Below are 25,028 nucleotides of genomic sequence, written 5' to 3' on the forward strand. Positions count from 1 at the left end.
TAAAATTATCCTCTGTTTTAGTGTGCTTTATTCTTGATTAAAACAAGAAGGAAGCCTGATTTCAAAGTCAGTATTTATCATTAACTGTTATATTCAGTTAGCCCTTAGATTGAACTCCATGGGAGATAGGAACTGGATCTGACCTGATTGTCTTGTATCTACACCAGCGCTTACTACAGGGCTGGGGACCTAGTAAGCACTTAATAAATACTACTCTTATTATTGCTACCAGTACTAATACGTGGTTTTTCTTTTGTACCATTCTTTCTGGAGTGTGAAGTCAGGAAGGAGACAATTCAAACTGTAATTTGAATCCAACAGTGAAGGCCAGATTTTTTTTTTCTAATTAAATCTCCAGTTACCTTATTTGTTTCTTATTCCCAGTTGCCTTGTGAAACTTCCAGCTCTTTAACTATCTGGTTCAGAGTTGATCATTCCTTGGATGATGCTAAAATTGGCAGCAAGAACCACCAGCAATTATTTTTTATTCCCATTAATTTTATTGAGCTTTAAGGAGTCATTTGCTCAGGGAATATAAATGTCAAACTTTTCTGCCTTTAATGATCATTTATTTTATATTTTCGTTTCATTTTTTAGTTAACAAGCACAAGCCATGGATTGAAACAACTTACCACGGTATAGTCACGGAGAATGACAACACAGTCCTTTTGGACCCTCCCTTGATAGCTCTGGACAAAGACGCCCCTCTGCGATTTGCAGGTACAGAATGGATTTTCATTTGCTCATTTACTGTTAAAACTTGGAGAAGTGGGTGGAGATAGCCTTGGTTTTATGTATTCTTGTGATATATTTTCAGAGCCTTTCAACAGTGGCTTGATTGCAAGCTCCAGACTATTCATGCTGTGCCCACACTTTTTCTTTCAAAAATTATAACTTAATTGCTCAGAAAGCTGCTCTGCACTGCAAATTCTGTTGAACCAGAGAACTGTACTTTCAAAGCCCACAAGAACGTGGTGACACACAGATATCTGCACACAGCTTTTAACACCACTCTGTTTTTCTATGCAGAGATCAGATTTTATCATTTAAAAAACCTACATGCTCTTCACCGTTATCCTTTGATTTTTTTTCTTCTCCCAGAGTCTTTGGGAGGCACATGGAAACCTAAACTCCATGCTGTTCCCATTGAGAATGTATGCTGTTGTTCATACTGCTGCTCTTGTGTCTTCTGTATTGGAGAAGAGTTTTACAAATCCAGAATTACCCAGTTGGGCTCTTTTTGGGAATAAAAGGCAGATTTGTATTTGTTCATGTATGCATGCACTACTGTTCAGTGTATATATAAAGCTCTTTCTTAAAGTTGGGAGAGTAATTGTTTAATGATTCTTTTTTTTTTTTTACACACCAGATTTGGAATTGATATTTGAGATTCATTTAAAAATGTTTTGCTTGTAACCTTGGGGATATTTTTTCCCATAGTAAAATCCCTCCTCCTTTCACTCCCTTCTAAAGAGAGCCTTCCACAGAAGAAAAAGTCAAGTCGGTTCTATGACAAGTACCTTGGGAGTTGGCTATTTTTGAGGAGCCATTTAAAAAAATGTCTTGGTTTTTATGTATGCTGAAGTGAAGTCACATTTCTGAGGAAAGGTCTGCTTGGGATGTCAACTGATGGTGTTGAAATCAGATTTTGATCACTTGATCCCATTCAGGGAGCCCACAAGGTGACAGACAGAGGAAAAGCTCTAGACCACTGAGTAAACATGTTTCATTTCACAATTAGTTGCTTTGTTACTAAGTTGTCTCTTAACCCTTTGCAGCTAAAAAAAAAACCTTTGCATTTTTAACCTCAAACTTGTTTCCTTCTGTGCTTTGTGGAATATACATTTGGGTGACCGAGTTCAGATTGTTTGTGTCTGTGTTCTATTTTGTACTATTTCCAGAACACCCCCCACCTTCATATTTGACTCTCTCCCTACCTTCAAAGCCTTATTGAAAGTACCTCTTCTCCAATAGGCCTTCCCCAACTAGACTTTCATTTCTTTTCGCACTCCCTTCTTGTGTCACCCTTGTACTTGAAATTGCACTCTTTACACAACCCTTCTTCAGCCTCACAACACCTGTGTACGTATCCATAATTTATATTAATGTCTGTCTTCCCCTTTGGACTGTAAGCTCATCATGGGCAAGCAATGTGTCTACTAACTTGGTTATATTGTACTCTCCCAAGTACTTGGTACAGTGTTCTGCACACCATAAGCGCTCAATAAATATGATTGAATGTTTGGTGCATATTGTTTGCATATTACTTGCGATTTTTTTTTCCACACGAGTTTCTCTTTGTCACTGTAGACGGCAATACCATCCTTCCTGTATCACAAGCCCATAACCTTGGCCTTATCCTTGACTGATCTCTCTCATTCCACCCACATATTTAATCTGTCACTAAGTCCTGTCAGCTCAGCCTTTACAACTTTGCTAAAACCTGCCCTTTTCTTTCCATCCAAACTGTTACCATGTTAATCCAAGCTCTTATCTTATCCCTCCTTGATTACTGCATCAGCCTCCTTGCTGATCTCCCTGCCTTCTACCTCACCCTACTCCTATCGGTACTTCACTCTGCTGCTCATATCATTTTACTACAAAAACATCCAGTGTATGTTTCCCCATTCCTTAAGAACCTCCAGTGGTTGCCCGTCCAGCTCCGCATCAAACAGAAATTCCTTAGCATTGGCTTTAAAGCACTCAATCACCTTGCCCGCTCCTAGTACGCTGTAGTACGCTGCTTTTGTACTATAACCCAGCCCACACACTTAGCTCATCTAATACCAACCTACTCACTGTACCGCGACCTCGTCTATCTCGCCACCAACCTCTCACCCACATCCTGCCTCTGGCCTGGAAAGCCTTGCTTCTTCATATCTGACAGACAATCACTCCCCTGCCCCCCACCAAAGCCTTATTAAAGGTATATCTCTTCCAAGAGGCCTTCACTAAGCCCCAATTTTGTCTTCTCCAACTCCCTTTGTGCTGCCCTTTGCAATTCTAATTCGCACCCTTTATTCCCCACGGCCTTCACGCCACAGCAGTTATGTACATATCTGTGATTTATTTATATTGATGTCTTTCACCCCCTCTTAGACTGTAACCTCATTGTGGGCAGGTGACATATCTACCAACTCTGTTATATTGTACTCTCCCAAATGCTCAGTAAAGTGCTCTGCACACAGTAAGTGCTCAGATACAGTTAAGTTTTGTTTCTAGGAAATATAGTAGCTGTTGGCACCCTATACATTTTGCTTGTTTCTATTAGCTGAATATGAGCATTTCCAATAGCCAGAAAGTGTAGTGTGAAATGATGCCAACCATAAAGATATGGATATCCAGAGAGAGAGAGACTTCTGGGTGCTGTAGGAGGGCCTTGCCTAGACCAAATTAAACCAAGCAGTGAAAAGATTGGCCAGTTTACCAGTACTGTCTGTCTGCCCTCTTTAGGCTAGGTGAAGACTCCAGTCCTTTGCAAATGCTGCCGCCAAAAACCTGCTTGAGCTAGAAAAAGCCTGGGGCCGACCACACAGGTGCAAAGCATTGCCTCAGTAAAGAGCTATGAAGACTGGATCACATGGTGTGAGGCCCCCTCCAACATGCTGCCCATCCAAAACCTTAGGGGATGTGGAGACGAGAAGGAGAGAAAGGCGACAAGGGAGATGACAACTGATTCTCTCCTGTGGAGCGAGGGATGGGAAGAGCCAGTGGGAACAAGAGAGGAATCAGGGCAGTGGTGCTGCTCTTACATTGGGGTGGTGGGGCCCGGGACTATCACTGATTTGCTGTACCCTGAGGGTAGCCTTGGCTCCTGTGTAATCATATTCTTCTCACTCAAGGAAGCTGAGTAAGGCCCCTGCGTGGTTTGAGCTCTGCTCAGCCCAGGCTAGGTCCAGGAATTTCGGCCTGAACATTACTCTATGCCACGTAGAATTGCCCAAGGGAGAGGATGTCATCCTTAATTAACTTCCAAAATTTGGTAACCTAGCGATAGACTTGTCAGGGGTTCCGAGTTTTTTTATTTGGAATGGCTAGAACGGGATACAGTTTGTAACTTGGTTTTCAATCCTTGGTAAGATGTCACCTATTGTAGAGTGCTTCCAATTGGAAGTCATTAGAAAAAAGCTGGCTCGACTGATGGCCACCTGGTGGGCATTACAATTTAGTGATTGCATCACTTGTTTTTCTCATTACATCCAAAGAAACCATTTCTGTGTTATTCCCAGAATCCAGAAACAATTCTTTGGAGAACATTTCTTCTGCCACACCCTTCAGAAAACCATCTCCTTTCCTCTTATCTTTCAGTTGATAATATTTTGAGGAATTCCTACTTAAAACAAGGTTGTAATCAATCATATTTTTCAAGTGCTTATTATGTGCAAAGCACTGTACTAAGTGCTTGGGAGTTGTAAGGAGGCAACAAACATTGGGACCTAGTGAAAAGCTCTGTGGCCTAATGGAAAGAGCACAGGCTTGGGAGGCAGGAGACCTGGGTTTTAATCTCAGCTCTGTCACTTGCCTGCTGAAAGTTTCACTAATTATTACTAACAATAATAGTGATAATTATGCACTTGTTAACACTTACTCTCTGCCAAACACTAAACTAAACGCTGAGTTAGATATCATGATAATCACGTCTGACACAGCCCCAGTTCCTCAGGGGGCTCAATCAGTTATATTTATTGAGCACTTGGTGTGGGCAGAGCAGTGTACTAAGTGCTTGGGAAAGTACAGTTTAACAGAGTCGATAGACACATTCCCTGCCCACAACGAGCTTTCAGACTAAAGGCTCACAGTGTATAGGGAGGGAGAACAAGTATTGAGTCCCTATTTTATGAATGAGGAAACTGAAGTACAGAGTGGTTAAGTGACTACTACTAAAAGTCGCATGGCAGGCAAGTGGCAGAGCCCAAATTAGCACTCAGATCCTCTGCCTCCCAGGCCCATCCATCTTCCTTGCACTAGGACATGCTGCTTCCCATGGGTGAAATTTGGTCACTGAGTAACAAAGAGCTTTCAGATTTAATTAGTGTATTCTGCTTTATTTAGAAGTGTTCCATTAGTTAAAGATTCCTCTTCCCTTTTAGGCAAGGGAAATCAAAGGTTTGTGTTCAATTGGTATTGCTAGGTTTTGGTATGAGAATATTTTATCTTTTGCCCCATTTTCCTTTCCCTTTGGATATTCATTGTTAAGTGTGGTTCAGAGCAGAGACTTGTCAGGTGAAATGAATTTAGGTTCTTTGACTTCTGATATTATTTAACCATATCCTACCTACTATAACAGCCTTGCAGGTATCCACTTGCCTAGGATGTGAATCAGGGCAGGCCAGTTGGAATTCCGGTGGGTGGATGCATTTTTACACAACAAGGCTGCACTTAAGAGAAGCAGTGTGGCCCTAGTGGAAAGAGCATGGGTCTGGGAGTCAGAGGACCTGTGTTCATAATCCTGGCTCTGCCACTTGGCTGCTGGGTGACCTTGGGCAAGTCACTTAACATCTTTGTTCCTCAGTTACCTCATTTGTAAATTGGGGATTAAAACTATGAGCTCCATTTGGGACTGTATTCAACCTGAGTAGCTTGCATCTAACACAGTGCTTAGTAGAGTATCTGGCAGATAGTAAGCTCTTAACAAATACCATAAGAAACCAAAACTTGTAACTTATGTATTACACACCTAGTAATCACATAGTAAAATAAGTGTGGCTCCCTCCTAATAAAGATTTCAGAATGACTGTGCTGCTAAGAGGAAGAATGAAAAATTGGGGCAGGCCCAGCAAAGAGCAAATGCAACAGCACAGCAAAAAATTATCTTTATCCATAGCTAGTGTGGAAGGTGTTTCATCATGGCTCAACCTTTTAAGCCACACTGCTGTTCCTGGATAAAATTGAGTGTTGAGCTCTCCAAGCATGAAGGACAATTATGTCCCGTATGTGTCCCCAATTTGTGTTTGGTATTGGACTTGTCTGGATGCAGTTGAGTGAATTCTTATTAAAATAATAATCTATGCACTGTTAGGGTTTTATATATTATCAGTGATATTGATTGAGTGTGAAGCATTGTACTAAGTGCTTAAGAGGATACAACAGAAGCAAGACCCATAATCACTGTCCCCTAAGAGCGTATAAACCAATGGGGTGGAAGAACAAGCAAAATGATTTACAGATAGGGACAGCAGGAAGAAGAACAAGAATATAAGGATATACCCAGGTTTCCAAAAGAAGAAAATGTCAAATGCTTAGTGGAAAGAGCACAGGCCTAGGAATCAGAGAACTGGGTTGTAATCCCAGCTCTGCCACTTGTCTGCTGTGTGACCTCAAGTAAGTTACTTCACACCTCCATGCCTCAGTTCCTTCATCTGCAGAAGGATTCACTACCTGTTCTCCCTTGTACTTGAACCATGAGCCCCATTTGGGACCTGATTGTCTGGTATCTGCCCCAGTGCATAATATAGTTCTTGACATATAGGAAGTACATAACAAATACCATTACTTATTATTATTATTAATAATTACATTTTGAAGCTAGTCAAAATGAAAGCATCAACACATACCTACATTAACAAGCCTGGCTTTAGGCACAAGCAGCGCTTACATCCCAGCAGACTCTCAAGGCCTGCTGGAACATTCTGTGTTCCGGCCAACCAAGCCAGAATCCCTAAGCCCTCTGCCGGTTTAGAGTTCCTGGAGCCCCAACAAGTGGGCCTTTATTCCAGAACCATGCCAGTCCTGTGCCAGATTATGGAGAAGTGGCCCAAATCCCCCTGCATCAGGTCTCTGAAAACAGAAACCATTCTGACTTGGGCTGGATACCCATTTGGGGTCTCTGTCACTCAGTATAGACACTAGAGTGGTTTGGTATGGAGTTCAGGATCAAGCAGTCAGTAGTGGTAACTATTGAAACTTGCTGGGTGCAGAGCACTGTACTAAGTTCTTGGAGACTACAATATAATAGAATAGGGAGACACGATCCCTGCCCTCAAGGAGTTTATAGTCTACTGAAGATTCCTGAGTAACCCACGGATGTACCCATTAGGGAAGGATGCATAAGGCCCTCTGGGTGTTGCCACGTGGGTGGTGGGTTGCCTAGTTTGTGTCATCAGTGGAAGTGCAATATGTTCCAGGCTAGAAGAATTGAGCGCCCTCCCTTTAACACGAGGAGGAAAGCTTCCACACATATCCCCTCCCCAACTCAAAATCCAACCCCTCTACCTGCACATCTGACTCCATCCCTTTGTACCTTATCAAAGCACTTGCCCCCAACCTTCTTCCCTCCCTGACCACTATCTTCAACTGTTTGCTCTCCAAAAACTTCTTTGTCACTAATTTCAAACATGCTTGTCACACCATCCTAAAAAAGCCCCTTCCTTTACTCCATGGCTCCTCCAGTTATCGCCCTATCTCCCTCTTACCATTCCTCTCCAAACTCCTTGAGTGAGCTGTCTACACCTGCTGTCTCAAGTTCCCCTCCTCCAGTCATCTCCCTGACCCCTCCAATCTGGCCTCCCTCCTCTTCATTCCACAGAAGTTGCCCTCTCAAAAGTCATGAGTGATCTCTCTGCCAAATCCAAAGGCCTCTACTTCATCCTAATCTTCCCCAACCCCTCAGCTACCTTCAACCCTGTCGACTATCCCCTTCTCCTGGAAAAATTATCCAACTTCGACTTTACTAACACTGTCCTCTCCTGCTTCTCCTGTTGCTCTGGCTGCTCATTATTGGTCTCTTTCATGGGCTTTCATTCTTTCAATCATATTTATTAAGCGCTTACTGTGTGCAGAGCACTATATTAAGCACTTGGGAAAGTACAATAAAGCAGTTAAGAGACAAATCCTACCCACAATGAGCTCACAGTCTGGGGAGCGAGGGGAGGAGACAGACATTGATACAAATAAACAGATATAAATATAAATAAATAAAATTACAGATATATACATGTGTTGTGGGGCAGGGAGAGGAGGGAAGAGCAAAGGTACAAGTCAGGGTGATGCAGAAGGTTGTGGGAGGTGAGGACAAGTGGGGCTTAGTCTTGGAAGGCCTCTTGGAGGAGATGTGCTTTCAGTAAGACTTTGAAGGGGGGGGCTTCTCCTCTGCCTCCCACTCCCTAACTGTGGGAGTTCCTCAAGGTTCAGTTCTGGATCCCCTTCTATTCTTCATCTCTACTCATTCCCTTGGAGAACTCATTCACTCCCATGGACTTCCAACTACCATCTCTGCAGGGCACTGATCTCTCTTCTCTGCAGTCTCACATTTTCTCGTCTTCAAAACATTTCTGCTTGGATGTTCTGCTAGACAGTACCACCATCCTTCCTATCTCAGAAGCTCATAACTTTGGTGTTATCCATGACTTCTCTCTCTCTCTCTCTCTCTCTCTCTCTCTCTCTCTCTCTCTCTCTCTCTCTCTCTCTCTCATTCAACCCACATAATCTGTCACTAAATCCTGTCTGTTCAGTATTCACAAAATCACCTCAAATCCGCCCTTTCCTCTCCAACCAAACTGCTATTACATTAATTTAGTCACTCATCCTATCCCAACTTGATTACTGCATCAGCCTCCTTGCGGACCTCCCTGCCTTCTGCCTCTCCGTACTCCAGTCCACACTTCAGACTGCTGCCCAGATCATTTTTCCTACCAAAATGTTCAGTGTGTTTTCCCACTCAAGAACCTCCAGTGATTGCACGTCCACCTCTGCAACAAACAGAAACCTTTACCCTCAGCTTTAAAACACTTAATCACCTTGCCCACTCTTACCATGCCTCACTACTCTCTTACTATAACCCAACTTGCACACTTTCTTCCTCTAGTGCTAACATTCTTACTGTACCTCAGTCTCATCTGTCTCACCCCCCACCTCTTGCCCACATCCTGACTCTGGCCTGGAATGCCCTCCCCCTTCATATCTCCCCACCTTCTAAGCCTTATTGAAGTCACATCCTTCCCCTCCGCTCAGCACTGTACTCATCCGCTCCACTGTATATATTTTCATTACCCTATTTATTTTGTTAATGAGATGTACATCACCTTGATTCTATTATTTTGTTAATGAGATATACATCACCTTGATTCTATTTATTTGCTATTGTTTTAATGAGATGTTCATCCCCTTGATTCTGTTTATTGCTGTTGTTTTTGTCTGTCTCCCCCGATTAGACTGTAAACCCGTCAAAGGGCAGGACTGTCTCTATCTGTTACCGATTTGTACATTCCAAGCACTTAGTACAGTACTCTGCACATAGTAAGCGATCAGTAAATACTATTGAATGAATGAATGAATCTCCAACAAGAGGCCTTTTCTGATTAAACTCTCATTTCTTCTCCCATTTCCTTCTGCATCACCCTGATTCACTCCCTTTATTCACCTCCTATCTCATCGCACAGCACTTATGTATATACATACCTGTAATTTATATTAAGGGTGTGTCTCCCCTCTAGACTGTAAGGTTGTTTTGGGCAGGAAACATTTCTTCCCGGCTCTGTTATTTTGTACTCTCCCAAGTGCTTAGTACAGTGCCCTACACACAGCAAGCTCTCAATAAATACAGTTGTTTGATTGAACTCTTGGGAAGCAGCATGGGCTAGTGGAAAAAGCACGGATCTGAGAGCCAGAGGCCTAGGTTCTAATTCTAGCTCCTCCACTTGCCTGCTGTGTGACCTTGGGCAAGTCACTTAACTTCTCTGTGCCTCAGTTTCCTCAACTGCACAATGGAGATTCAATACCTATTCTCCTTCTTATTTAGACTGTGAGCCCGTGTGGGATAGGGTTGCTGTCTGTCTCGATAAACTTTTAACTCTCCCAGTGCTTAGAATAAGGCCTGCCACACAAATAAGCACTTAAATACCATTTAAAAAAAAGACAAAAAAACCCTCTCCCTCACTGAAGTGGGAAAACACACAGGTTGTAAGCTCTGAATGGGACTGCTGTCAGATATAATTATCTTGTAATTATCTTGTGTCAACCCCCAGCAGTTAGCTCAGTGGTTGGCACATTACCACAGCCAATAAATACCATTGTATGTAGGCAGGTTGTTTAGAGGTGTACAGACTTTAAGCAATAAGTACCATTTATTGAGGCTCTTTAAATTGGATTTCCCATACTGTTTAAAAAAATCATGCAAATACAAACTTGTCTTCCCCACCCTTTCCTTATGATTTCAGCATTCTTTCCTACATGCCTAAATTGTTATTTTTCAGGAGGACTGCTTTGATCATTGGGCAGAAGACAGCTGCTGAGGGCCCCCTGTCCTTCAAGTGGAGGGAGGTTATGGCAGCAGCTGGAGTGGCCTTTGCAGCCTCCTCGACATCATCCCCACTCCCCCGTTTCCTCTGCGGCTGCTTCTCTGGGCTAAAAATAGCCTGGCAGTGTTGCAGAGTGGGGGAGTGCTTTGGTGAAGACAGAGATGCACGGGTTCTCGAGGCAGACCAGGAGGGGACATAGATTGGTCGGATTCGGGGGAGGGGTACCCCTTGGATGACCACTAACATCTGGCCCCTGCCCACCCAGGGAGAGGAAGGTGGGTGTGGCAATTAGCAAGTCAGGTTAATCAATCATATTTATTGAGCTCTTACTGTGTACAGAGCACTGTTCTAAGCGTTTGGGAGAGTACAGGAGTCGGTAGACACATTTCCATCCCTCGACAAGGCTACAGTTTAGAAGGGGATACTGACATTAATATGAATAAATTATGGATCTGTATGTAAGTGCTGTGGGGCTGAGGGAAGGGTGAATGAAGGGTGCAAATCTAAGGACCAGGGCTATGCAGAAGGGAGTGGGAGAAAAGGAAATGAGGGCATAGCCTGGGGAAGACCTCTTGGGGGAGATGTGTTTTTAATAAGGGTTTGAAGGGTTAAGAGGCACTGTCATTAGCTCTGTCCCAAAGGAACTGTGGGGAGGGATGAAGGTGGCAGGGAAGAGAGGTGAGGAAACTTTGACATACAAAGAAACTGCCCAGATTTGAAAGAAATGAAAACTGTTTAAAGGATCTCTCTTCATTTTTTCCCTTCCTGTAAACATTTCCCTCCTCCTCCTTCCCTTCAACTTTAGATAATTCACAAGTTCCTCTGGGTGACTAATGATGCCAGTGCCCCACGTGGTAGACAGTCAACTCTTGTTTGTGTAGAGCATGGAACTGTGCTGACGTCCCGTCTGCAGCCCAGGAATGTGTAATGCATTGGTCAGCTGGAAAACAGTTTTAAACAAACACATCCGGAAGAGGTAGTTGAGGACATGATTGGGCTTGGTGGTGTTGGAAATGGCCAGGACTGAGCAGAACATTGTAATCCGCAGTAGCTGGGTAGAATGAGCAAATGTTCGACAGAATATTATTCTTTTAGGCCAATTCCAGGAATAGCTGTGTCTGAGTGGGGCAGACATTTTTAAAAATGGATTTTCTAGCAAAAAAGCTTCTTTTTTCCCCCAGCTTGGTGTTAGGGACCAAGCTAATGTTAGTGGGGATTGCCTTGTGCAGGCAAGACTAATGCTTCTGGAGCCTCTTACCATTTGCTCCACTTTCGATCATTTTTTTTGATGGCATTTATTAAGCACTTTCTATGTTCCAGGCACTGTACTAAATGCTAGTGTAGATACAAATTTATCAGTTTGGACACAAGCCATGACCCGCGTGGGGCTCGCAGTCTTAATCCCCATTTTACAGCTGAAGTAATTGAGTCATAGAGAAGTTAAATGAGTTGCCCAATGTCACACCGCAGACCAGTGGCAGAGCCAGGATTAGAACACAGGTCCTTCTGAGTCCTAGGCCCTTCCGACTCCCAGATTTGTACTCTATCCATTAGACCACACTGCTTCTCTGGATTCCTGCTCAGGAATCCTGCATCCGTGGGTCCAGCAGACTGCACTTTAGCCATTTCATTCACCTGCTGTGCTAGGTAATTTTGGGGTGATCTCCAGAGTCCAGGTTGAAGGTCGCAGGGAGCTTGGGGGAGGCCTTTACCAGCATCACAAAAAGCAGCTGCTAATTGGGCAGACCTGTGGAAAATTCTGGAAGCCTTCAGAGTTCTCAGTCCTACACTAAGCACCTCTCTGCGTTACCCCAACTAATGCTTCCTAGTCTTTCTAGGCTGACTTGGGCTGCAAATTATTAATAGCAAATCACCCACTGTTGGCCAGTTTACAGGTCAAGCATCATTAGATATGATAAACAGAGGCAGAGGTTGGACAGTAAATTTTTGCTTCCCCCAGATTTTAAGGACCTCATGGCCCTGGGGTCAGGGTGCTTTGCATGTACTTTGTTGTTGGCTTATTTTGATCCAGGGCTTCTGTCCCAGATGTGTTCAGTTATTTTATAGGATTAAATTACTGAAGTCTATTGAGTTCCTCGCTGTTTTTTAAAAAAATGTTTTTGTTAGATGTAAAGCTTTTCTGCTTTCATACAGTTCTAAAAAAGGAAATACACCCTTTCTACTCCTTGGAAGGCTTTTGGGCGGGAGTGGGTGGTAAAATCCCTCTGTCAGCTTGTATTCTAAAAATAAACCAATTTTAATGCTGTAGAATTGATTTACATTTTGTGGGTACTGAGGAATTTTCATTTGGTAATGGAATACCTAGATTTGAAAGGTGAGCTTCCAAATGATTCCCATACCTCGAAACATCAACCGTGTGACTAGCCTGGAACACTTGAGATGAGACAGTATTCATGTTTTTCTTTTTTTATAAGGGAACCTAGGGAATAGGGAATGACTCTATTTAAAAGTTTGTCAGAGTTAAAAATGTTCTGCCTCTTGTGGTTTCTGAATTTTTTGGTTCATTGTATTTTTGGTTATATTCTGCCTAGTACTCCAGGATTCACTTTCTAAGTGTTAAGGCCTCTTACTCAGTTTAGTGACTTGGTTATTACACTGCAGTTAATCCCATGACCTTTTTTATAATAAAGTTTTCTGCACCATTTTGAAATTCAGAAAGGAAAAACTTGAGTGGTATTGGGGTCCACAAACATCAACCTTTAATTTTAAGTAGTGTGGCCTAGTGGAAAAAAACAGGGCAGCGCCTAGACATCAGAGCATCTGGGTTCCAATACCACCTCTGCACTTGTCTGCTCCGTGACCTTGGGCAAGTTGCTTGACTCCTGTGCCTCAGTTTCTTCATTTGTAGAATGAACATTAAATTTTACTTCCCCCTACTTAGACTAGGAGCCCCTTGAAGGACAAGGATTTTGTCCAACCCGATTAACTTATATCTACCTCGTTGTAAGCACTTAATAAAAACCATTTAAAAAGCAACAGCAACAAAAATTCACTTCACTGAATCACAACATGGAATTGTGATGTTCCCCAAGTAAAATGAGGCAGATATAATTAAGAGTACTCACATATGTGACTGGACTTGGCGCTTAATAAAAATGCATCAAGCCATAGCCAAAAATAAGCCTCCATTAGTCCGTCTCTGGTATCTACTGGGTGTGGGTTTCAGGGACAGAGACTCCCGACATTTAGGCTGGGTTGCATGAGTCTGTCTAATAGACCACAGTGCCACTGAGGGAGTGAATTTGGTGGGAACAAGGAGCTGTGAGTATTCCCACTGCTTGTCCGGAGTGGTGCCTTATTCTTTACAAAAGGGCTCTCACAGACACAGTTTTAAAGGACAGCTCTCTAGCAAGAGGGCACTGCTTGCAACCGAAATTTAGACACCCCACATCTCATAGCGTTCCCCCCATCCATTGGACTGGATGGCATCTGGACCAACTGTTACTCTGAGGCAAAAAATGGAGCTCTGCATTAGAAGAATGATCAAATTGTATTGGGACTGTGTCAGTAGAAAATATAAAGAAGTAGTTCTTAGGCTAAAAGCAGCATGGCATAGTGGATAGAGCACGGGACCGGAAGTCAGAAGGTCATGGGTTCTGATCCACACTCTGCCACTTACCTGCTGTGTGGCCTTGAGCAAGCCACTTCACTTCTCTGTGCCTCAGTTACCTCATCTGTAAAATGTGGGTGAAAAATGTGAGCCCTATGTGGACCAGGGACTGTGTCCAACCCGATTTGCTTGTATCTATGCCAGCGCATAGTACAGTGCCTGGCACATAGAGAAGCAGTTTGGCTCTGTGGAAAGAGCACGGGCTTTGGAGTCAGAGGTCATGGGTTCGAATCCCCACTCGGCCACTTGTCAGCTGTGTGACTTTGGGCAAGTCACTTCACTTCTTGGTGCCTCAGTTACCTCATCTGTAAAATGGGGATTAAGACTGTGAGCCCCACGTGGGACAACCTGATGACCCTGTGTCTACCCCAGCGCTTAGAACAGTGCTTGGCACATAGTAAGCACTTAACAAATATCAACATTATTATTATTATTATTACATAGAGCTTAACAAATACCATAACCATTATTAAAAGGATGTTACAGTGCTTGACATTGATCACTTCAATGTTGCTTTGTTCAGGGACACCTTGATGGGAGATTAACAGCTTAGCCCTGGAAATTTACTACTGGAAATTTTTAATTTGGGAGAATTTGAGGTAGGATTAAAATTTTGGGCTTTCTTTTAAATCAGTAAGTAGTTATGTGCCACATATTTTACTGTGCCTTTTATTTTCCTCTTGTAATTAGTGTACTTTCTTTCTATTTAAATTGCCATGTTTCCTCTGCTAAATAAAAATGAATACTTCTGCTTGCTCTGGATTTGATGCCTTGTATTCATCTGTCCCAAAGGTCCATTTCTACCACAGTCTTTGAATAAGACAGTAACATCTTAAAAGCTTTGAAAGAGACTTGTACTTTTCAGCAGTGGTGAGTTTGCTTGGGAATGTAATGCTTTAATTGCTCAGGGACCAAGGTAGATTTTGACTGTGGCATTTGAGTTCCATTCTGATCATCCGGAGCTGAACGGCTGACAGTAGCCACATTAGGTTTCCAATTTTCCTGAGGTTACTCCTCAATACCAGAGCAATTGCACTGGATCTTGTACAGATTAAGAATTGGTGGTTGATTTCTTTATAAATAACTTGGCCATTCAAGAATGCCAGTACAAACTAATGTTTCATTTGAGGCAGCTTCCATAACTGATCAGATGATAAAAATTTAAGGATTATGGGTTTCTTCTCTGACCCTGTGATTTTTTTCAGTGAACAGCTTCATAATCATGCATCGTAATTGTGGTAACTGCATGGGATTGTTTAGAGAGAATTCAAGGTTAACCTTAGGTTATAATTTTAGAAAGTGATTCTTTGTCATGAAGGTGCACTGTTTAGTTAAAGAAAAAATCTGACACATGTTATGTGGCCAGCTTTCTGTGTGGTGAAGTGTTTATAAAAATGAATTTAACCCTTAATTAGCCCTTAATTTCCCCCTGTAGCTTTTGAGCTCATTGTAGCTTGTGAGCTCATTTTGGGCAGGAATCCCATCTGCGAACTCTGTTGCCTTGTACTGTCCCAAGCACTTAGTATGGTGTTCTGCACACAGTATGTGCTCAATAAATGCGATTGATTGCAGTCAAGTCTTAGGAAACTCTAAGTGCAATGTGAGAACTCAGCTCAACAGAAGGAACCATTCAAACCCATAAATATGAAGAATATGCTTACAGTTGTTACCATGAAAAAAGGTTCAGTTTTGTCCTTGATGATGCTTTTGTGTGTTATGAAGCACCATTTGATCAGAAAGTCCTTACTACTTTCAGAATTTCACAGTTGCTTGTGGTAAGTTGAAGATTGAAATATCATTGATGCTACTGAGGATGAAGCTTTGCTTATAGTAGTTCCAGCAGCTAACTACCGAACTTTGTGCTAAATTATTTGCCAAAGCTTTTCTGTGTAATGTATGCATCACTGACTTTTTCCTTATTTGCTCCCTCTTCAGTCTTTCCTGTTACTGACTTGGGTTTATCTTTTTTCCCTTTAGAGAGTTTTGAGGTGACAGTCACCAAAGAAGGTGATAAAGGGTTCTTTCTATCCCTTTTATGAATATTAACCCACTAACTTTGGTTATGAAATGGGGGAATCAGCACTTAAACAGAAGACCCTGTCATGCTCTCTTACCCCCATTTTATTCTCCCAGTTTTTTTTTTCTATTTTAAAACTTCTTGATGGAAATTGTGATGTAACCAAACCCTTGGTTAGAAATATCTGGAAATCAGACATCCATTTGAACTGTGTGGATCATTCCTTAGACCATTTGAATGCTGCAATGAGATAAGTACTGGGGGGAAAAAGTGCCTTTTTTAGTGCTCTTTACTAGAAGTTGGAATTTTGAAACACTGATTAGTTTATCTTTTGATATGAAGTATATTTTGTGAAGGTTCCCATGATCATGAAAATATGTATACTGTTCTGCCTTTTATATTGAGTGGAAGCAGTAGATTTAGCAAATAATCCAGCTTGTCGATCAATTTGTATGTAATTCTGCACCGAGGCAGGTTTCTTTTTCAGGTCCAATAGGAAGAAGTCTGAAATAAAGAAAGGGAAAGCTAGCAAACCTCTTCCCCCTTAAAAGGATTGTTTGGTTACGAGAATCTGTCCTATATTAGTAGATAGCTGTTGAAATGGATGCCTGAGAAGTTGGTATTTCTACCTTTCTCATTCGGTAGTTTATTTTGATCCCCTAACTTTAGCCAGGTACATTGCACAGGAAGACTTGGTCATTTTGATTCTTGGACAGCATTCCCGTAATTATAGTGCTGAACCTAGACCTGAAGCTTCTTCACCTCTCCACTTGTAACTGTGCATCTTAACCTTCCACTCTGGTCCAAATCAAACCAACTACCCAGCTATTCCCAGTAGCTTGGCATAGTTATTGCCAGTGGCCTTGCTGTTTGCTGCTAAGATCCATTTTGACACTAGAGCTCTCTGAAGTACTCCTGTGAAATGCCTGTCTACATTTTTCTCTCTCTTCCTCTCTTTTGTATTCCTGCATGAATGGATGCAAAGTAAACGAGTTGCTTGGAAAGCCAAAAGAATGCTTTTTACCCAAGCTCCCGGAACTCGCCCCATCGTAAAGCACAGCGCTCTTGCTTTGTCCACAGACCCTCACAAAACCCTGGCTGTCAGACTGTTGAGTAACGTTTAAGTTGTGGGGGAAATGATGGTGCAGTTGGTCTGGTTGGCCTTGTAACCGTTGGTTCTTTGCCCTCCAGGTGAGATCTGTGGATTTAAGATCCACGGCCAAGATGTCCCCTTTGACGCAGTGGTAGTGGATAAGTCCACTGGGGAGGGGATCATTCGCTCCAAAGAGAAGCTGGACTGTGAACTGCAGAAGGACTACTCGTTCAGCATCCAGGCGTACGACTGTGGAAAGGGACCAGATGGAGCTGGGGTAAAAAAATCTCACAAGTGAGTGCGAGGGGCCAGGAAGAGATTCATTTCGTTTTCTCACATCTGTGTTTGTGTCTGGTTAGATGGGGACTGTATTGAAGGACTATTCTGCAACCTTTAACCCCTGAACGAGCGCGTAGCAGTTATTGCAGTGTGATTGTCTTTTGTGTTTTTGAGTCCCAGTTGGGCTCAAATGAGCCTTCTCATTCCTTCCTTGTGTCCTGCCCACCCTCCTCCTCTCTGGTCTCTCAGGCCGAATACTCTTCCAACGATCCACTCCTTATTTTGCCAGCCCAGGAACCCTGTCCATAGTCAGAGCTGTGCTGAACCGTCAGAAGCCCTGGAGCCTCCTGTCAGGGTTTTCCTTTAACTGTGAGCCTCGTCTTGTTCTTCCTCACATCTGAGCCTCTTGTCACGGTGCCACATAGAGGCGGCATATGACCACAGTCCATGGTTGCCAAGGAGCTCGCAAAGCAAACCAACCTCACCAATGCCAGCGTAGGATCCTCCCACCCCCTTATTGCCACTCTTAGCTTGAAAGGACAGGAGCAAAGCAAGCTGTTGTTTTTGTAGAGGAGAAGGGAGAATCTTCATGGTAACATCTGCTTAAAAAGGCTCACTGAAGGACAGGGTGGGAGCCACATTTATGCAAGCAGAGAAGCAGCATGGTGTAGTGGATAGAGCATGGGCCTGGGAGTCAGAAGGTCATGGTTCTAATCCCAGCTCCGCCACTTGTCTGCTGTTTGACCTTGGGCAAGTCACTTCACAGGGCCTCAGTTGCCTCATCTGTAAAATGAGACTCGAGATTGTGAGCCACACTTGGGACAGGAACTGTGTCTAACACCATTTGCTTGTATCCACCCCAGGCTTAGAACAGGGTTTTGAAAATAGTAAGCACTTAACAAATACCATTATTATTATTACAAGACGGGGCTGACTATCCGGGGGCCTGGCGGGGAGGAGGACAGCCATGAGGGGATTCTCCAAGGGGCTGGCAGTGGGGGAGCACAGCCATGAGGTTAGTTAGCATCTTGGCAAGGACAGAAACCCTTCCCTGGAGAGCCGTGAGGGGAGTCCGTGTGGCCCCGGAGGCCGGGCTCCACCACCCTCTGCCTTTATCCAATCGCCTTGGAGAAGCTGAGACTCCTACTCTGCTCAGCAACACTCCTTGCTTCTCCAGCGAAAGGCATTATATTCCATCTCTTCCTTCCCGCTCTTACTCTGCCCTTTGCTGGCTCTTTCCTGCCCACGCACGAGAACATCTCTTTCTAGCATAAACGAGGCAGCTAGTGGGTTGGGGTGACTAGCCAACATCTCCCTCTGCCTTAAAGTTTTCCCCCTCTGGGTGTTCTGCTCTTCCTCCCACATGATCACACTTCAAAGAAAAGAGGTTTTTGGGGGTTGTTTTTTTTACTGGAAAATGCCTGTATATAGTTCTAATAGTTCTAAGGCTATAGTTCTAAGGCTCCCATTTGGAAAGAAGCAAGACCACAGAAATTGTACCCTAATTTCAGTTGAGATGGCTTCTTTATTGTGATTTTAGTTGTCTTTCTTGAAACCTAGGAAGGCAGTGTGGCTTGGTGGAAAGAGCAGAGAGTGGAAATTGTGAGTTCTAGTTTACGCCTTGTCATTGGGCTATTGTAGGACCTTGGGGGAAGTCACTTAGCCTCCTTATCCTTCTATTTCCTTATCTGTAAATTGGGGATAAGATCTCCCTGTGTTCTGAAATTGTGTGCCCTTTAGAAGACAGGGACCAAGTCTTATTTGATCAGTCAATCAGTGGTATTTGCTGAGTGCTTACCACATGCAGAACACTGCACTAAGTGCTTGGGAGAGTACAATTCAACACAATTAGCAGACACGTTCTCTGCCCATTATAAGCTTACAGTCGAGATGGGGAGACAGAAATTCATATATATAAATTAATTCATAATATATAATTTAAAGATATGTACATAAGTGCTGTGGGGTTGGGTGGGACGGATATCAAATGCTCAAAGTCACAGACCTAAGTGCACAGACGATGCAGAAGGGAGAGCAAGCTGAGGAAGATAGGTCTTAATCGGGGAAGGCTTATTGGATTTGATTATTTCACATTTAAGAAGCAAGCAGGAGGAATTTTAGGCCTGTCTTACAAGTTGGGAAACTTAAGCACAGGAGGTTAAGTGACTTGCCCAAGGTTTCAGAGCAGGACAATGGCAGTACTGGGATGGCAACCCGGGTGTCCCAATTTTGCTCAGTGGGAATCTCCAAAACAAGAGATGAATTCTCCTTAATAAAAGTTAGAAATGTTTTTTTTAGAGTTATGGAATGCTTTTCTCTTTCTCTCTTTTCAGAGCCACAGTTCATATTCAAGTGAACGACGTGAACGAGTATGCCCCCGTTTTTAAGGAGAAGTCCTACAAAGCCACAGTCATTGAGGGGAAGAAATATGACAATATTCTGAAAGTGGAAGCGGTGGACGCCGACTGTTCCCCGCAGTTCAGTCAGATCTGCAGCTATGAAATCGTGACTCCAGATGTGCCCTTCACCATTGACAAAGACGGTAAGAACAGATTAGGCAGGGTCTCCAGGTAAGCCATCCCTCTTTGGGGGTTGGGGGAAGGTGGCTTGCTTCAAATTTGATGATTTTTTGATTCAAGTTTGTTTCCTGGATCTCTACGAAGCTGCCAGAGATTTGTAGCTTAATTAAGCTTTCCAGGTTTGTGATGTATATTTGCACACGTTTCCCTTCCCTTCTACGGCCCCAATTCTTCCCTTTCCCTCTTCCCATTGTAGTTTCATGTGAGCTAGTTGTGGGGAGGGAATGTGACTACCAACTTGTTATATTGTACTCTCCCAAGCGATTAGTACAGTGCTGTGCACACAGTAAGCACTCAATAGTATGATTGATTGATTTCCCAGGGTCCCCGCCATCAGCTTCATGTAGAGAAGCAGTGTGGCCTAGTGGAAAGAGCACAAGCCTGGGAGTCAGAAGGGTGGGGTTCTAATCCCGGCTCCACCACTTTTCTGCTGTTTGACCTTGGGCAAGTCACTTAACTTTTCTGTGCCTCAGTTCCCACATCCATAAAATGGGGATTAAGACTGTGAGCCCTATGTGGGACAGGGACTGTGTCTACCCCAGCACATAGAACAGTGCTTGGCACATAGTAAGTGCTTAACAAATACCACTATTATTATTATTATTTGTCCTTGGTGCTGAATTACTGGCATCTGCAGCACTCTCTTGAAAACTGAGAAGCTGGGCCTCTCTGACCTTTGTCTTTTTCAGTTCAAGGTAAAGGTGCTCCATTGGCTGACCTTCCCAATTTGCATTGCTCTTCGATGTCTAATGTGTCATGGTTCGACCTTCTGTGGCCACTGTATTTCTCTTTAAAGAATAAAATTGGCATTTAGCAAGTTTCTTGACGATACTTCAGGCACGACAAATGCCTACAAAAACTCCCAGGAAATCTGCAGTCTTTAGGCACACTTTGGCTGGGGTGGTGGGATGGAGAGTTGTCACAGTAGAATCATCACTTCTGACAAAATGTGTCCTTGGCAGGAAATCCTGGGTGAAAATTGGTGCTTTATTTAAACCTTGCAAGTGCCTCCACCGCACCGAGTGAGGTTCTCTCCTGTCGTCTGGAGACTATTAAATCTTTGGGTCTGTGAGCCGTGAAAATGCTTTAAGAAGAAACAACAATGATAAAGGTGCAGCTGCTTTCATGCACTCATCTGTCGGCTTGGAGGAGCCCTTCAAGAGCTGGGCTTGTTGTGGCCATTGTGTAGTCCAGGGAAATCAGAGCATGGGTCAGTTATCGCCGATAGAAAAGAGGAGAATACCTTTCTTAGTATTTAGTGTTTAGAAATACGTTAGCTTCTGGATTTTAGCTCAAGGCACATGAAGTGAAAAGTGGAGTGGGTTTTTGTTTTGATTTATTTTCTGTCACCCCTTGCAGGTTATATCAAAAACACAGAGAAGCTGAACTATGGGAAAGGGCATCAGTACAAGCTGACAGTCACGGCATTTGATTGCGGGAAAAAGAGAGCCACAGAAGACGTGTTGGTAAAGATTAGCATTAAGCCCACCTGCAGACCGGGCTGGCAAGGTTAGTGTGACTTTCTCCCTTCTCAGCCAACCCCCCGATTCTCGCCCCGGTGCCTCCAAGATTGCTAATTAGGTGTTTTTCCTTTTTGCACCCCAATTTGCGGACAAACCCAGGGTGGAGCAAGAGAATCGAATATGAACCTGGCACGGGCTCTCTGGCGCTCTTCCCCAGTATCCATTTAGAGACCTGTGATGAGCCAATCACGTCAATCCAAGCCACGGTGGAACTGGAGACCAACCACATCGGAAAAGGTTGCGACCGAGACACCTACTCGGAGAAGTCCCTGCACAGGCTCTGCGGTAAAACTGAAGATGGGTGAAGATCGGTTTGGTTGGATGGTGGGCTTACCGTGTTGTTGGGCGTGTCTCTCGTTCTTGGCAACAAATCTGAAAATCTCACAATCTGGAAAGAAGTCCCTGACTACTCAAATGCCTAGACCATGCCCCACTTTCCTCCTGCCCCCACTTTATACACCTTCCTGGGTTGCAATCTGCTTTAATGGTGAAGGCTCTAAAGGCGAGTTTCTGAAATAGTAGTTGCCCTCACAAAATAGCCAAGAGGATACGTACACGGGTGTGCTTTGAGGCAGGTTAGTTACTTCCAGGTGACGCTCCGTCAGGTTGAAGGTGTTTTGCCTCTGAGGTCCCCAGGAATGTCGCTGGCAGGTGGGGGCAGATGGGATAGGGAAGTGGTGGAAGAGTTGTTTAGAAATGATAAGGGTGGACACTACCTCACAGTAGCTTATTAGTGTGTCTGCAAGGGAACTATAAAACCACAGGTAGCCCAAGTTCAGTTTGTCGCTCCAATAAGCTTTCTCCATCAGGAATAATAATAATAATAATGTTGATATTTGTTAAGCGCTTACTATGTGCAGAGCACTGTTCTAAGCGCTGGGGGAGCTACAGGGTCATCAGGTTGTCCCATGTGAGGCTCACAATTAATCCCCATTTTACAGATGAGGTAACTGAGGCCCAGAGAAGTGAAGTGACTTGCCCACAGTCACACAGCTGACGAGTGGTAGAGCCGGGATTAGAACCCATGACCTCTGACTCCCAAGCCCGGGCTCCTTCCACTGAGCCATGCCAGTGGACTCTTATTTTGTTTCATCCTCAGCACTTAGAACAGTCCTTGGCCTGTAGTAAGCGCTTAAAAAGAGCTATAATTATCATTTTGATTGCAGTTTGATGAGTCAAAATCTATCCTCTGCTGCTGGGGAATAGGGACACACCTAGGCCTCCTCATCCACAAATGAGCATTTGTGCTTCAGGAGCTAAAAAATGATAGAGTAGGTTTCCAGAAGTTGCTTGGAACCAACCAGAAGAGGATGGAGCTAGGCCCTTTACTTGGGTGAAAGGTGGAGTGGAAAAATGGATCATTGTACTAAAAAAATTCAGTCCATGTGTCCCCACTCCTCAAGAACCTCTAGTGGTTGCCCATCTATTTCTGCATCAAACAAACTCCTTACCCTAAACTAAGGCACCTTATCCCCTAGAACACAGTAGTAGCGGTAGGAAGAGGAGGAGGAATGGTTTTTATTTAACCCCCTTTGGGTGCAGTGCACTAAACTAAGCATTTGAGAAGGTACAACAGAAGCTAGAGACTTATTCCTACACATGAGCTTAGACACCAACGTGGGAGTCAGACATGGCAGTATTTTCCACTTGTGGAATCAGAATTAATGAGAGAGAGAATGAATGCCTCTCTGTGTGTGTATATGCTATCAATGGGTGTAAATAAATTTAAATGGCCTTTGGGTTGCTGTGATAATAATGATTGTGGTATTTCAGTGCTTACTGTGTGTCAAGCACTGTACTAAGCACTGGGGTGAGATAGAAGATCATCAGGTCCCACATGGGGCTTGCAAGTCTAAGTAGGAGGGAGAACAGCTATTGAACCCCCAGTTTGCAGATGAGGGAACTCTGGCACAGAGAAGTAAAGTGACTTGCCCGAGGTCACGGAGCAGGTATGTGGTGGAGCTGGAATTAGAACCCAGGGCTTCTGATTCCCAGGCCCATGCTCTTTCCAGTAGGGCACATTGCTTTGGAGTGCTGGGAACTAACAATATAGCTTGCTACACTCTTTTGAAGCTATCCTGGGTTTCTCTGGCTATTTATACAGGATTGGTTTTTGTGTTTATTTGGAATAGTTAGGGGTAGGTCCTACTAGAAAACCAAGGTTTAGGTGATCACTGGGAGTTAGAACAGATTCTAACTGTTGGTGATAATAATAGTGGTGTTTAAATGCTTACTGTGGGCCAAATGCCGTATTAGGTGCTGGGACAGAATTCCAGGTTTCCACATTTAAGTATTTTTTGTCCTTTTTTTTTCCCTTTTCCATCCTCCAGGAGCGTCTCCTGGTACTGCCGAACTACTTCCTCCCCCAAGTAACACTTTGAATTGGACCATTGGCCTCCCAACTGATAATGGCCATGACAGTGACCAAGTCTTCGAGTTTAATGGCACTCAAGCTGTGAAGATCCCAGATGGAGTCGTCACGGTCAATATGAAAGAGCCTTTCATGATTTCGGTGTGGATGAGGCATGGGCCAGGGGCCAAGGAAAAGGAGACCATCCTCTGCAATTCTGACAAGACAGGTGGAAGAACACTTCTCTCTCGCTGTCCCAAAATCTGTTCTTCACTCCGTTAAGGCTGACGATACTGAAAGTCATTAAGATAGGAACGGTGTGCTTTCCTGCATTTAGGACTGAAGTTTGAGTCAGAGTTTGTTTCCTTCTTTCGAAATGGAGGGGAGAATTTGATGTGGGATGGTGTACAAAGTGTATGGCCCCCGACATGGCAAGTTTCTGCAGCTGATGACCAAACATTTGGTTGTAAGGGAGAAGCCACGTCCAGATGTGGCCGAAAGACCGTGTTTTAAGAAGAGGAATTAATGCAGCAAAATTGAAACAAGTCAGAAGCCCATTGTTTCTTTGCAGTTGCTGAAATTATAGCCCCCAAATAGCGAATTCCCCAATCTTCCTGAGTGCCACTTAGAACTGCTTCCCTTGCTACTAGAGGTTGGGAACAATAGAGTCTGAAAACCCAACTCAGTTTTCACATTTATAGTTGGAGTTTGCCCGGCAGTTGATGGGGTTGCCCAATCTGTTGGTTAAATTAGGCTATTTGAGAGCACTTGTCATTCTAGATGACCCCCGCCCCCGGCTTGGCACTATATGGCATGGGTTTAACAATAGGAATCTTGGCTGTATTTAAAAAAATTACATCAAACAGAGCTTAGGTTTCTTTCAGGAGAAAATAATTTCCTTCTGTGGTTGCATTGCCAATGGGTCCTAGATAATTGAGGAACGATTGAGGAATGAAGAAGCCGCGGATATCTGACAATTCAGTTCCCACATTTGAGGCCTAATGGACTGCAGTCATTTTTGCCTTTGTAGCCAGTTGTTTTGTTGTGCTACATATTAAATGTTTGCTATGTGCCAAGTGCTTTGCTAAGCTAACAGATCAGACACAGGCCCTGGCCCCTGTGGGACTCAGTCTAGAGCAGTGCTTTGCAAACAGCAAGCAACAGAGTCAACATGATGAGAAAAGGAAAAGGTCTTGAAGGTATGGAGTGAAGAAGGACAGGGCATTTTGAATAATAGGCTATTAGGTTCCTCACAGAACATCAAGTCCCAAATGCAAACCAAATCCCACACTTAATCGTTGACACCCTTTCCTCAACTGTC

The 25,028-nt window shown here is 43.7% G+C and overlaps 1 protein-coding gene across 4 annotated transcripts in view; it reads left to right on the plus strand.

The window, feature by feature from the left end:
* CLSTN1 (calsyntenin 1) overlaps positions 1 to 25,028 on the plus strand; it is an 81,307-nt gene that overhangs the window by 37,719 nt on the left and 18,560 nt on the right. For 2 of the 4 annotated variants that reach the window (XM_029065770.2, XM_029065772.2), the window contains exons 2-8: positions 598 to 720; positions 15,844 to 15,873; positions 17,075 to 17,270; positions 19,589 to 19,797; positions 21,194 to 21,343; positions 21,457 to 21,642; positions 23,688 to 23,936. In XM_029065770.2, the coding sequence (XP_028921603.1) occupies positions 598 to 720; positions 15,844 to 15,873; positions 17,075 to 17,270; positions 19,589 to 19,797; positions 21,194 to 21,343; positions 21,457 to 21,642; positions 23,688 to 23,936 (1,143 nt within the window). The remainder of the gene's footprint in view (positions 1 to 597; positions 721 to 15,843; positions 15,874 to 17,074; positions 17,271 to 19,588; positions 19,798 to 21,193; positions 21,344 to 21,456; positions 21,643 to 23,687; positions 23,937 to 25,028) is intronic. The other 2 variants (XM_029065771.2, XM_029065773.2) reach the window with 1 other exon arrangement.

Source organism: Ornithorhynchus anatinus, chromosome 5, assembly GCF_004115215.2.
Source record: "Ornithorhynchus anatinus isolate Pmale09 chromosome 5, mOrnAna1.pri.v4, whole genome shotgun sequence".
In the NCBI taxonomy this organism is placed as follows: Eukaryota; Metazoa; Chordata; class Mammalia; order Monotremata; family Ornithorhynchidae; genus Ornithorhynchus; species Ornithorhynchus anatinus.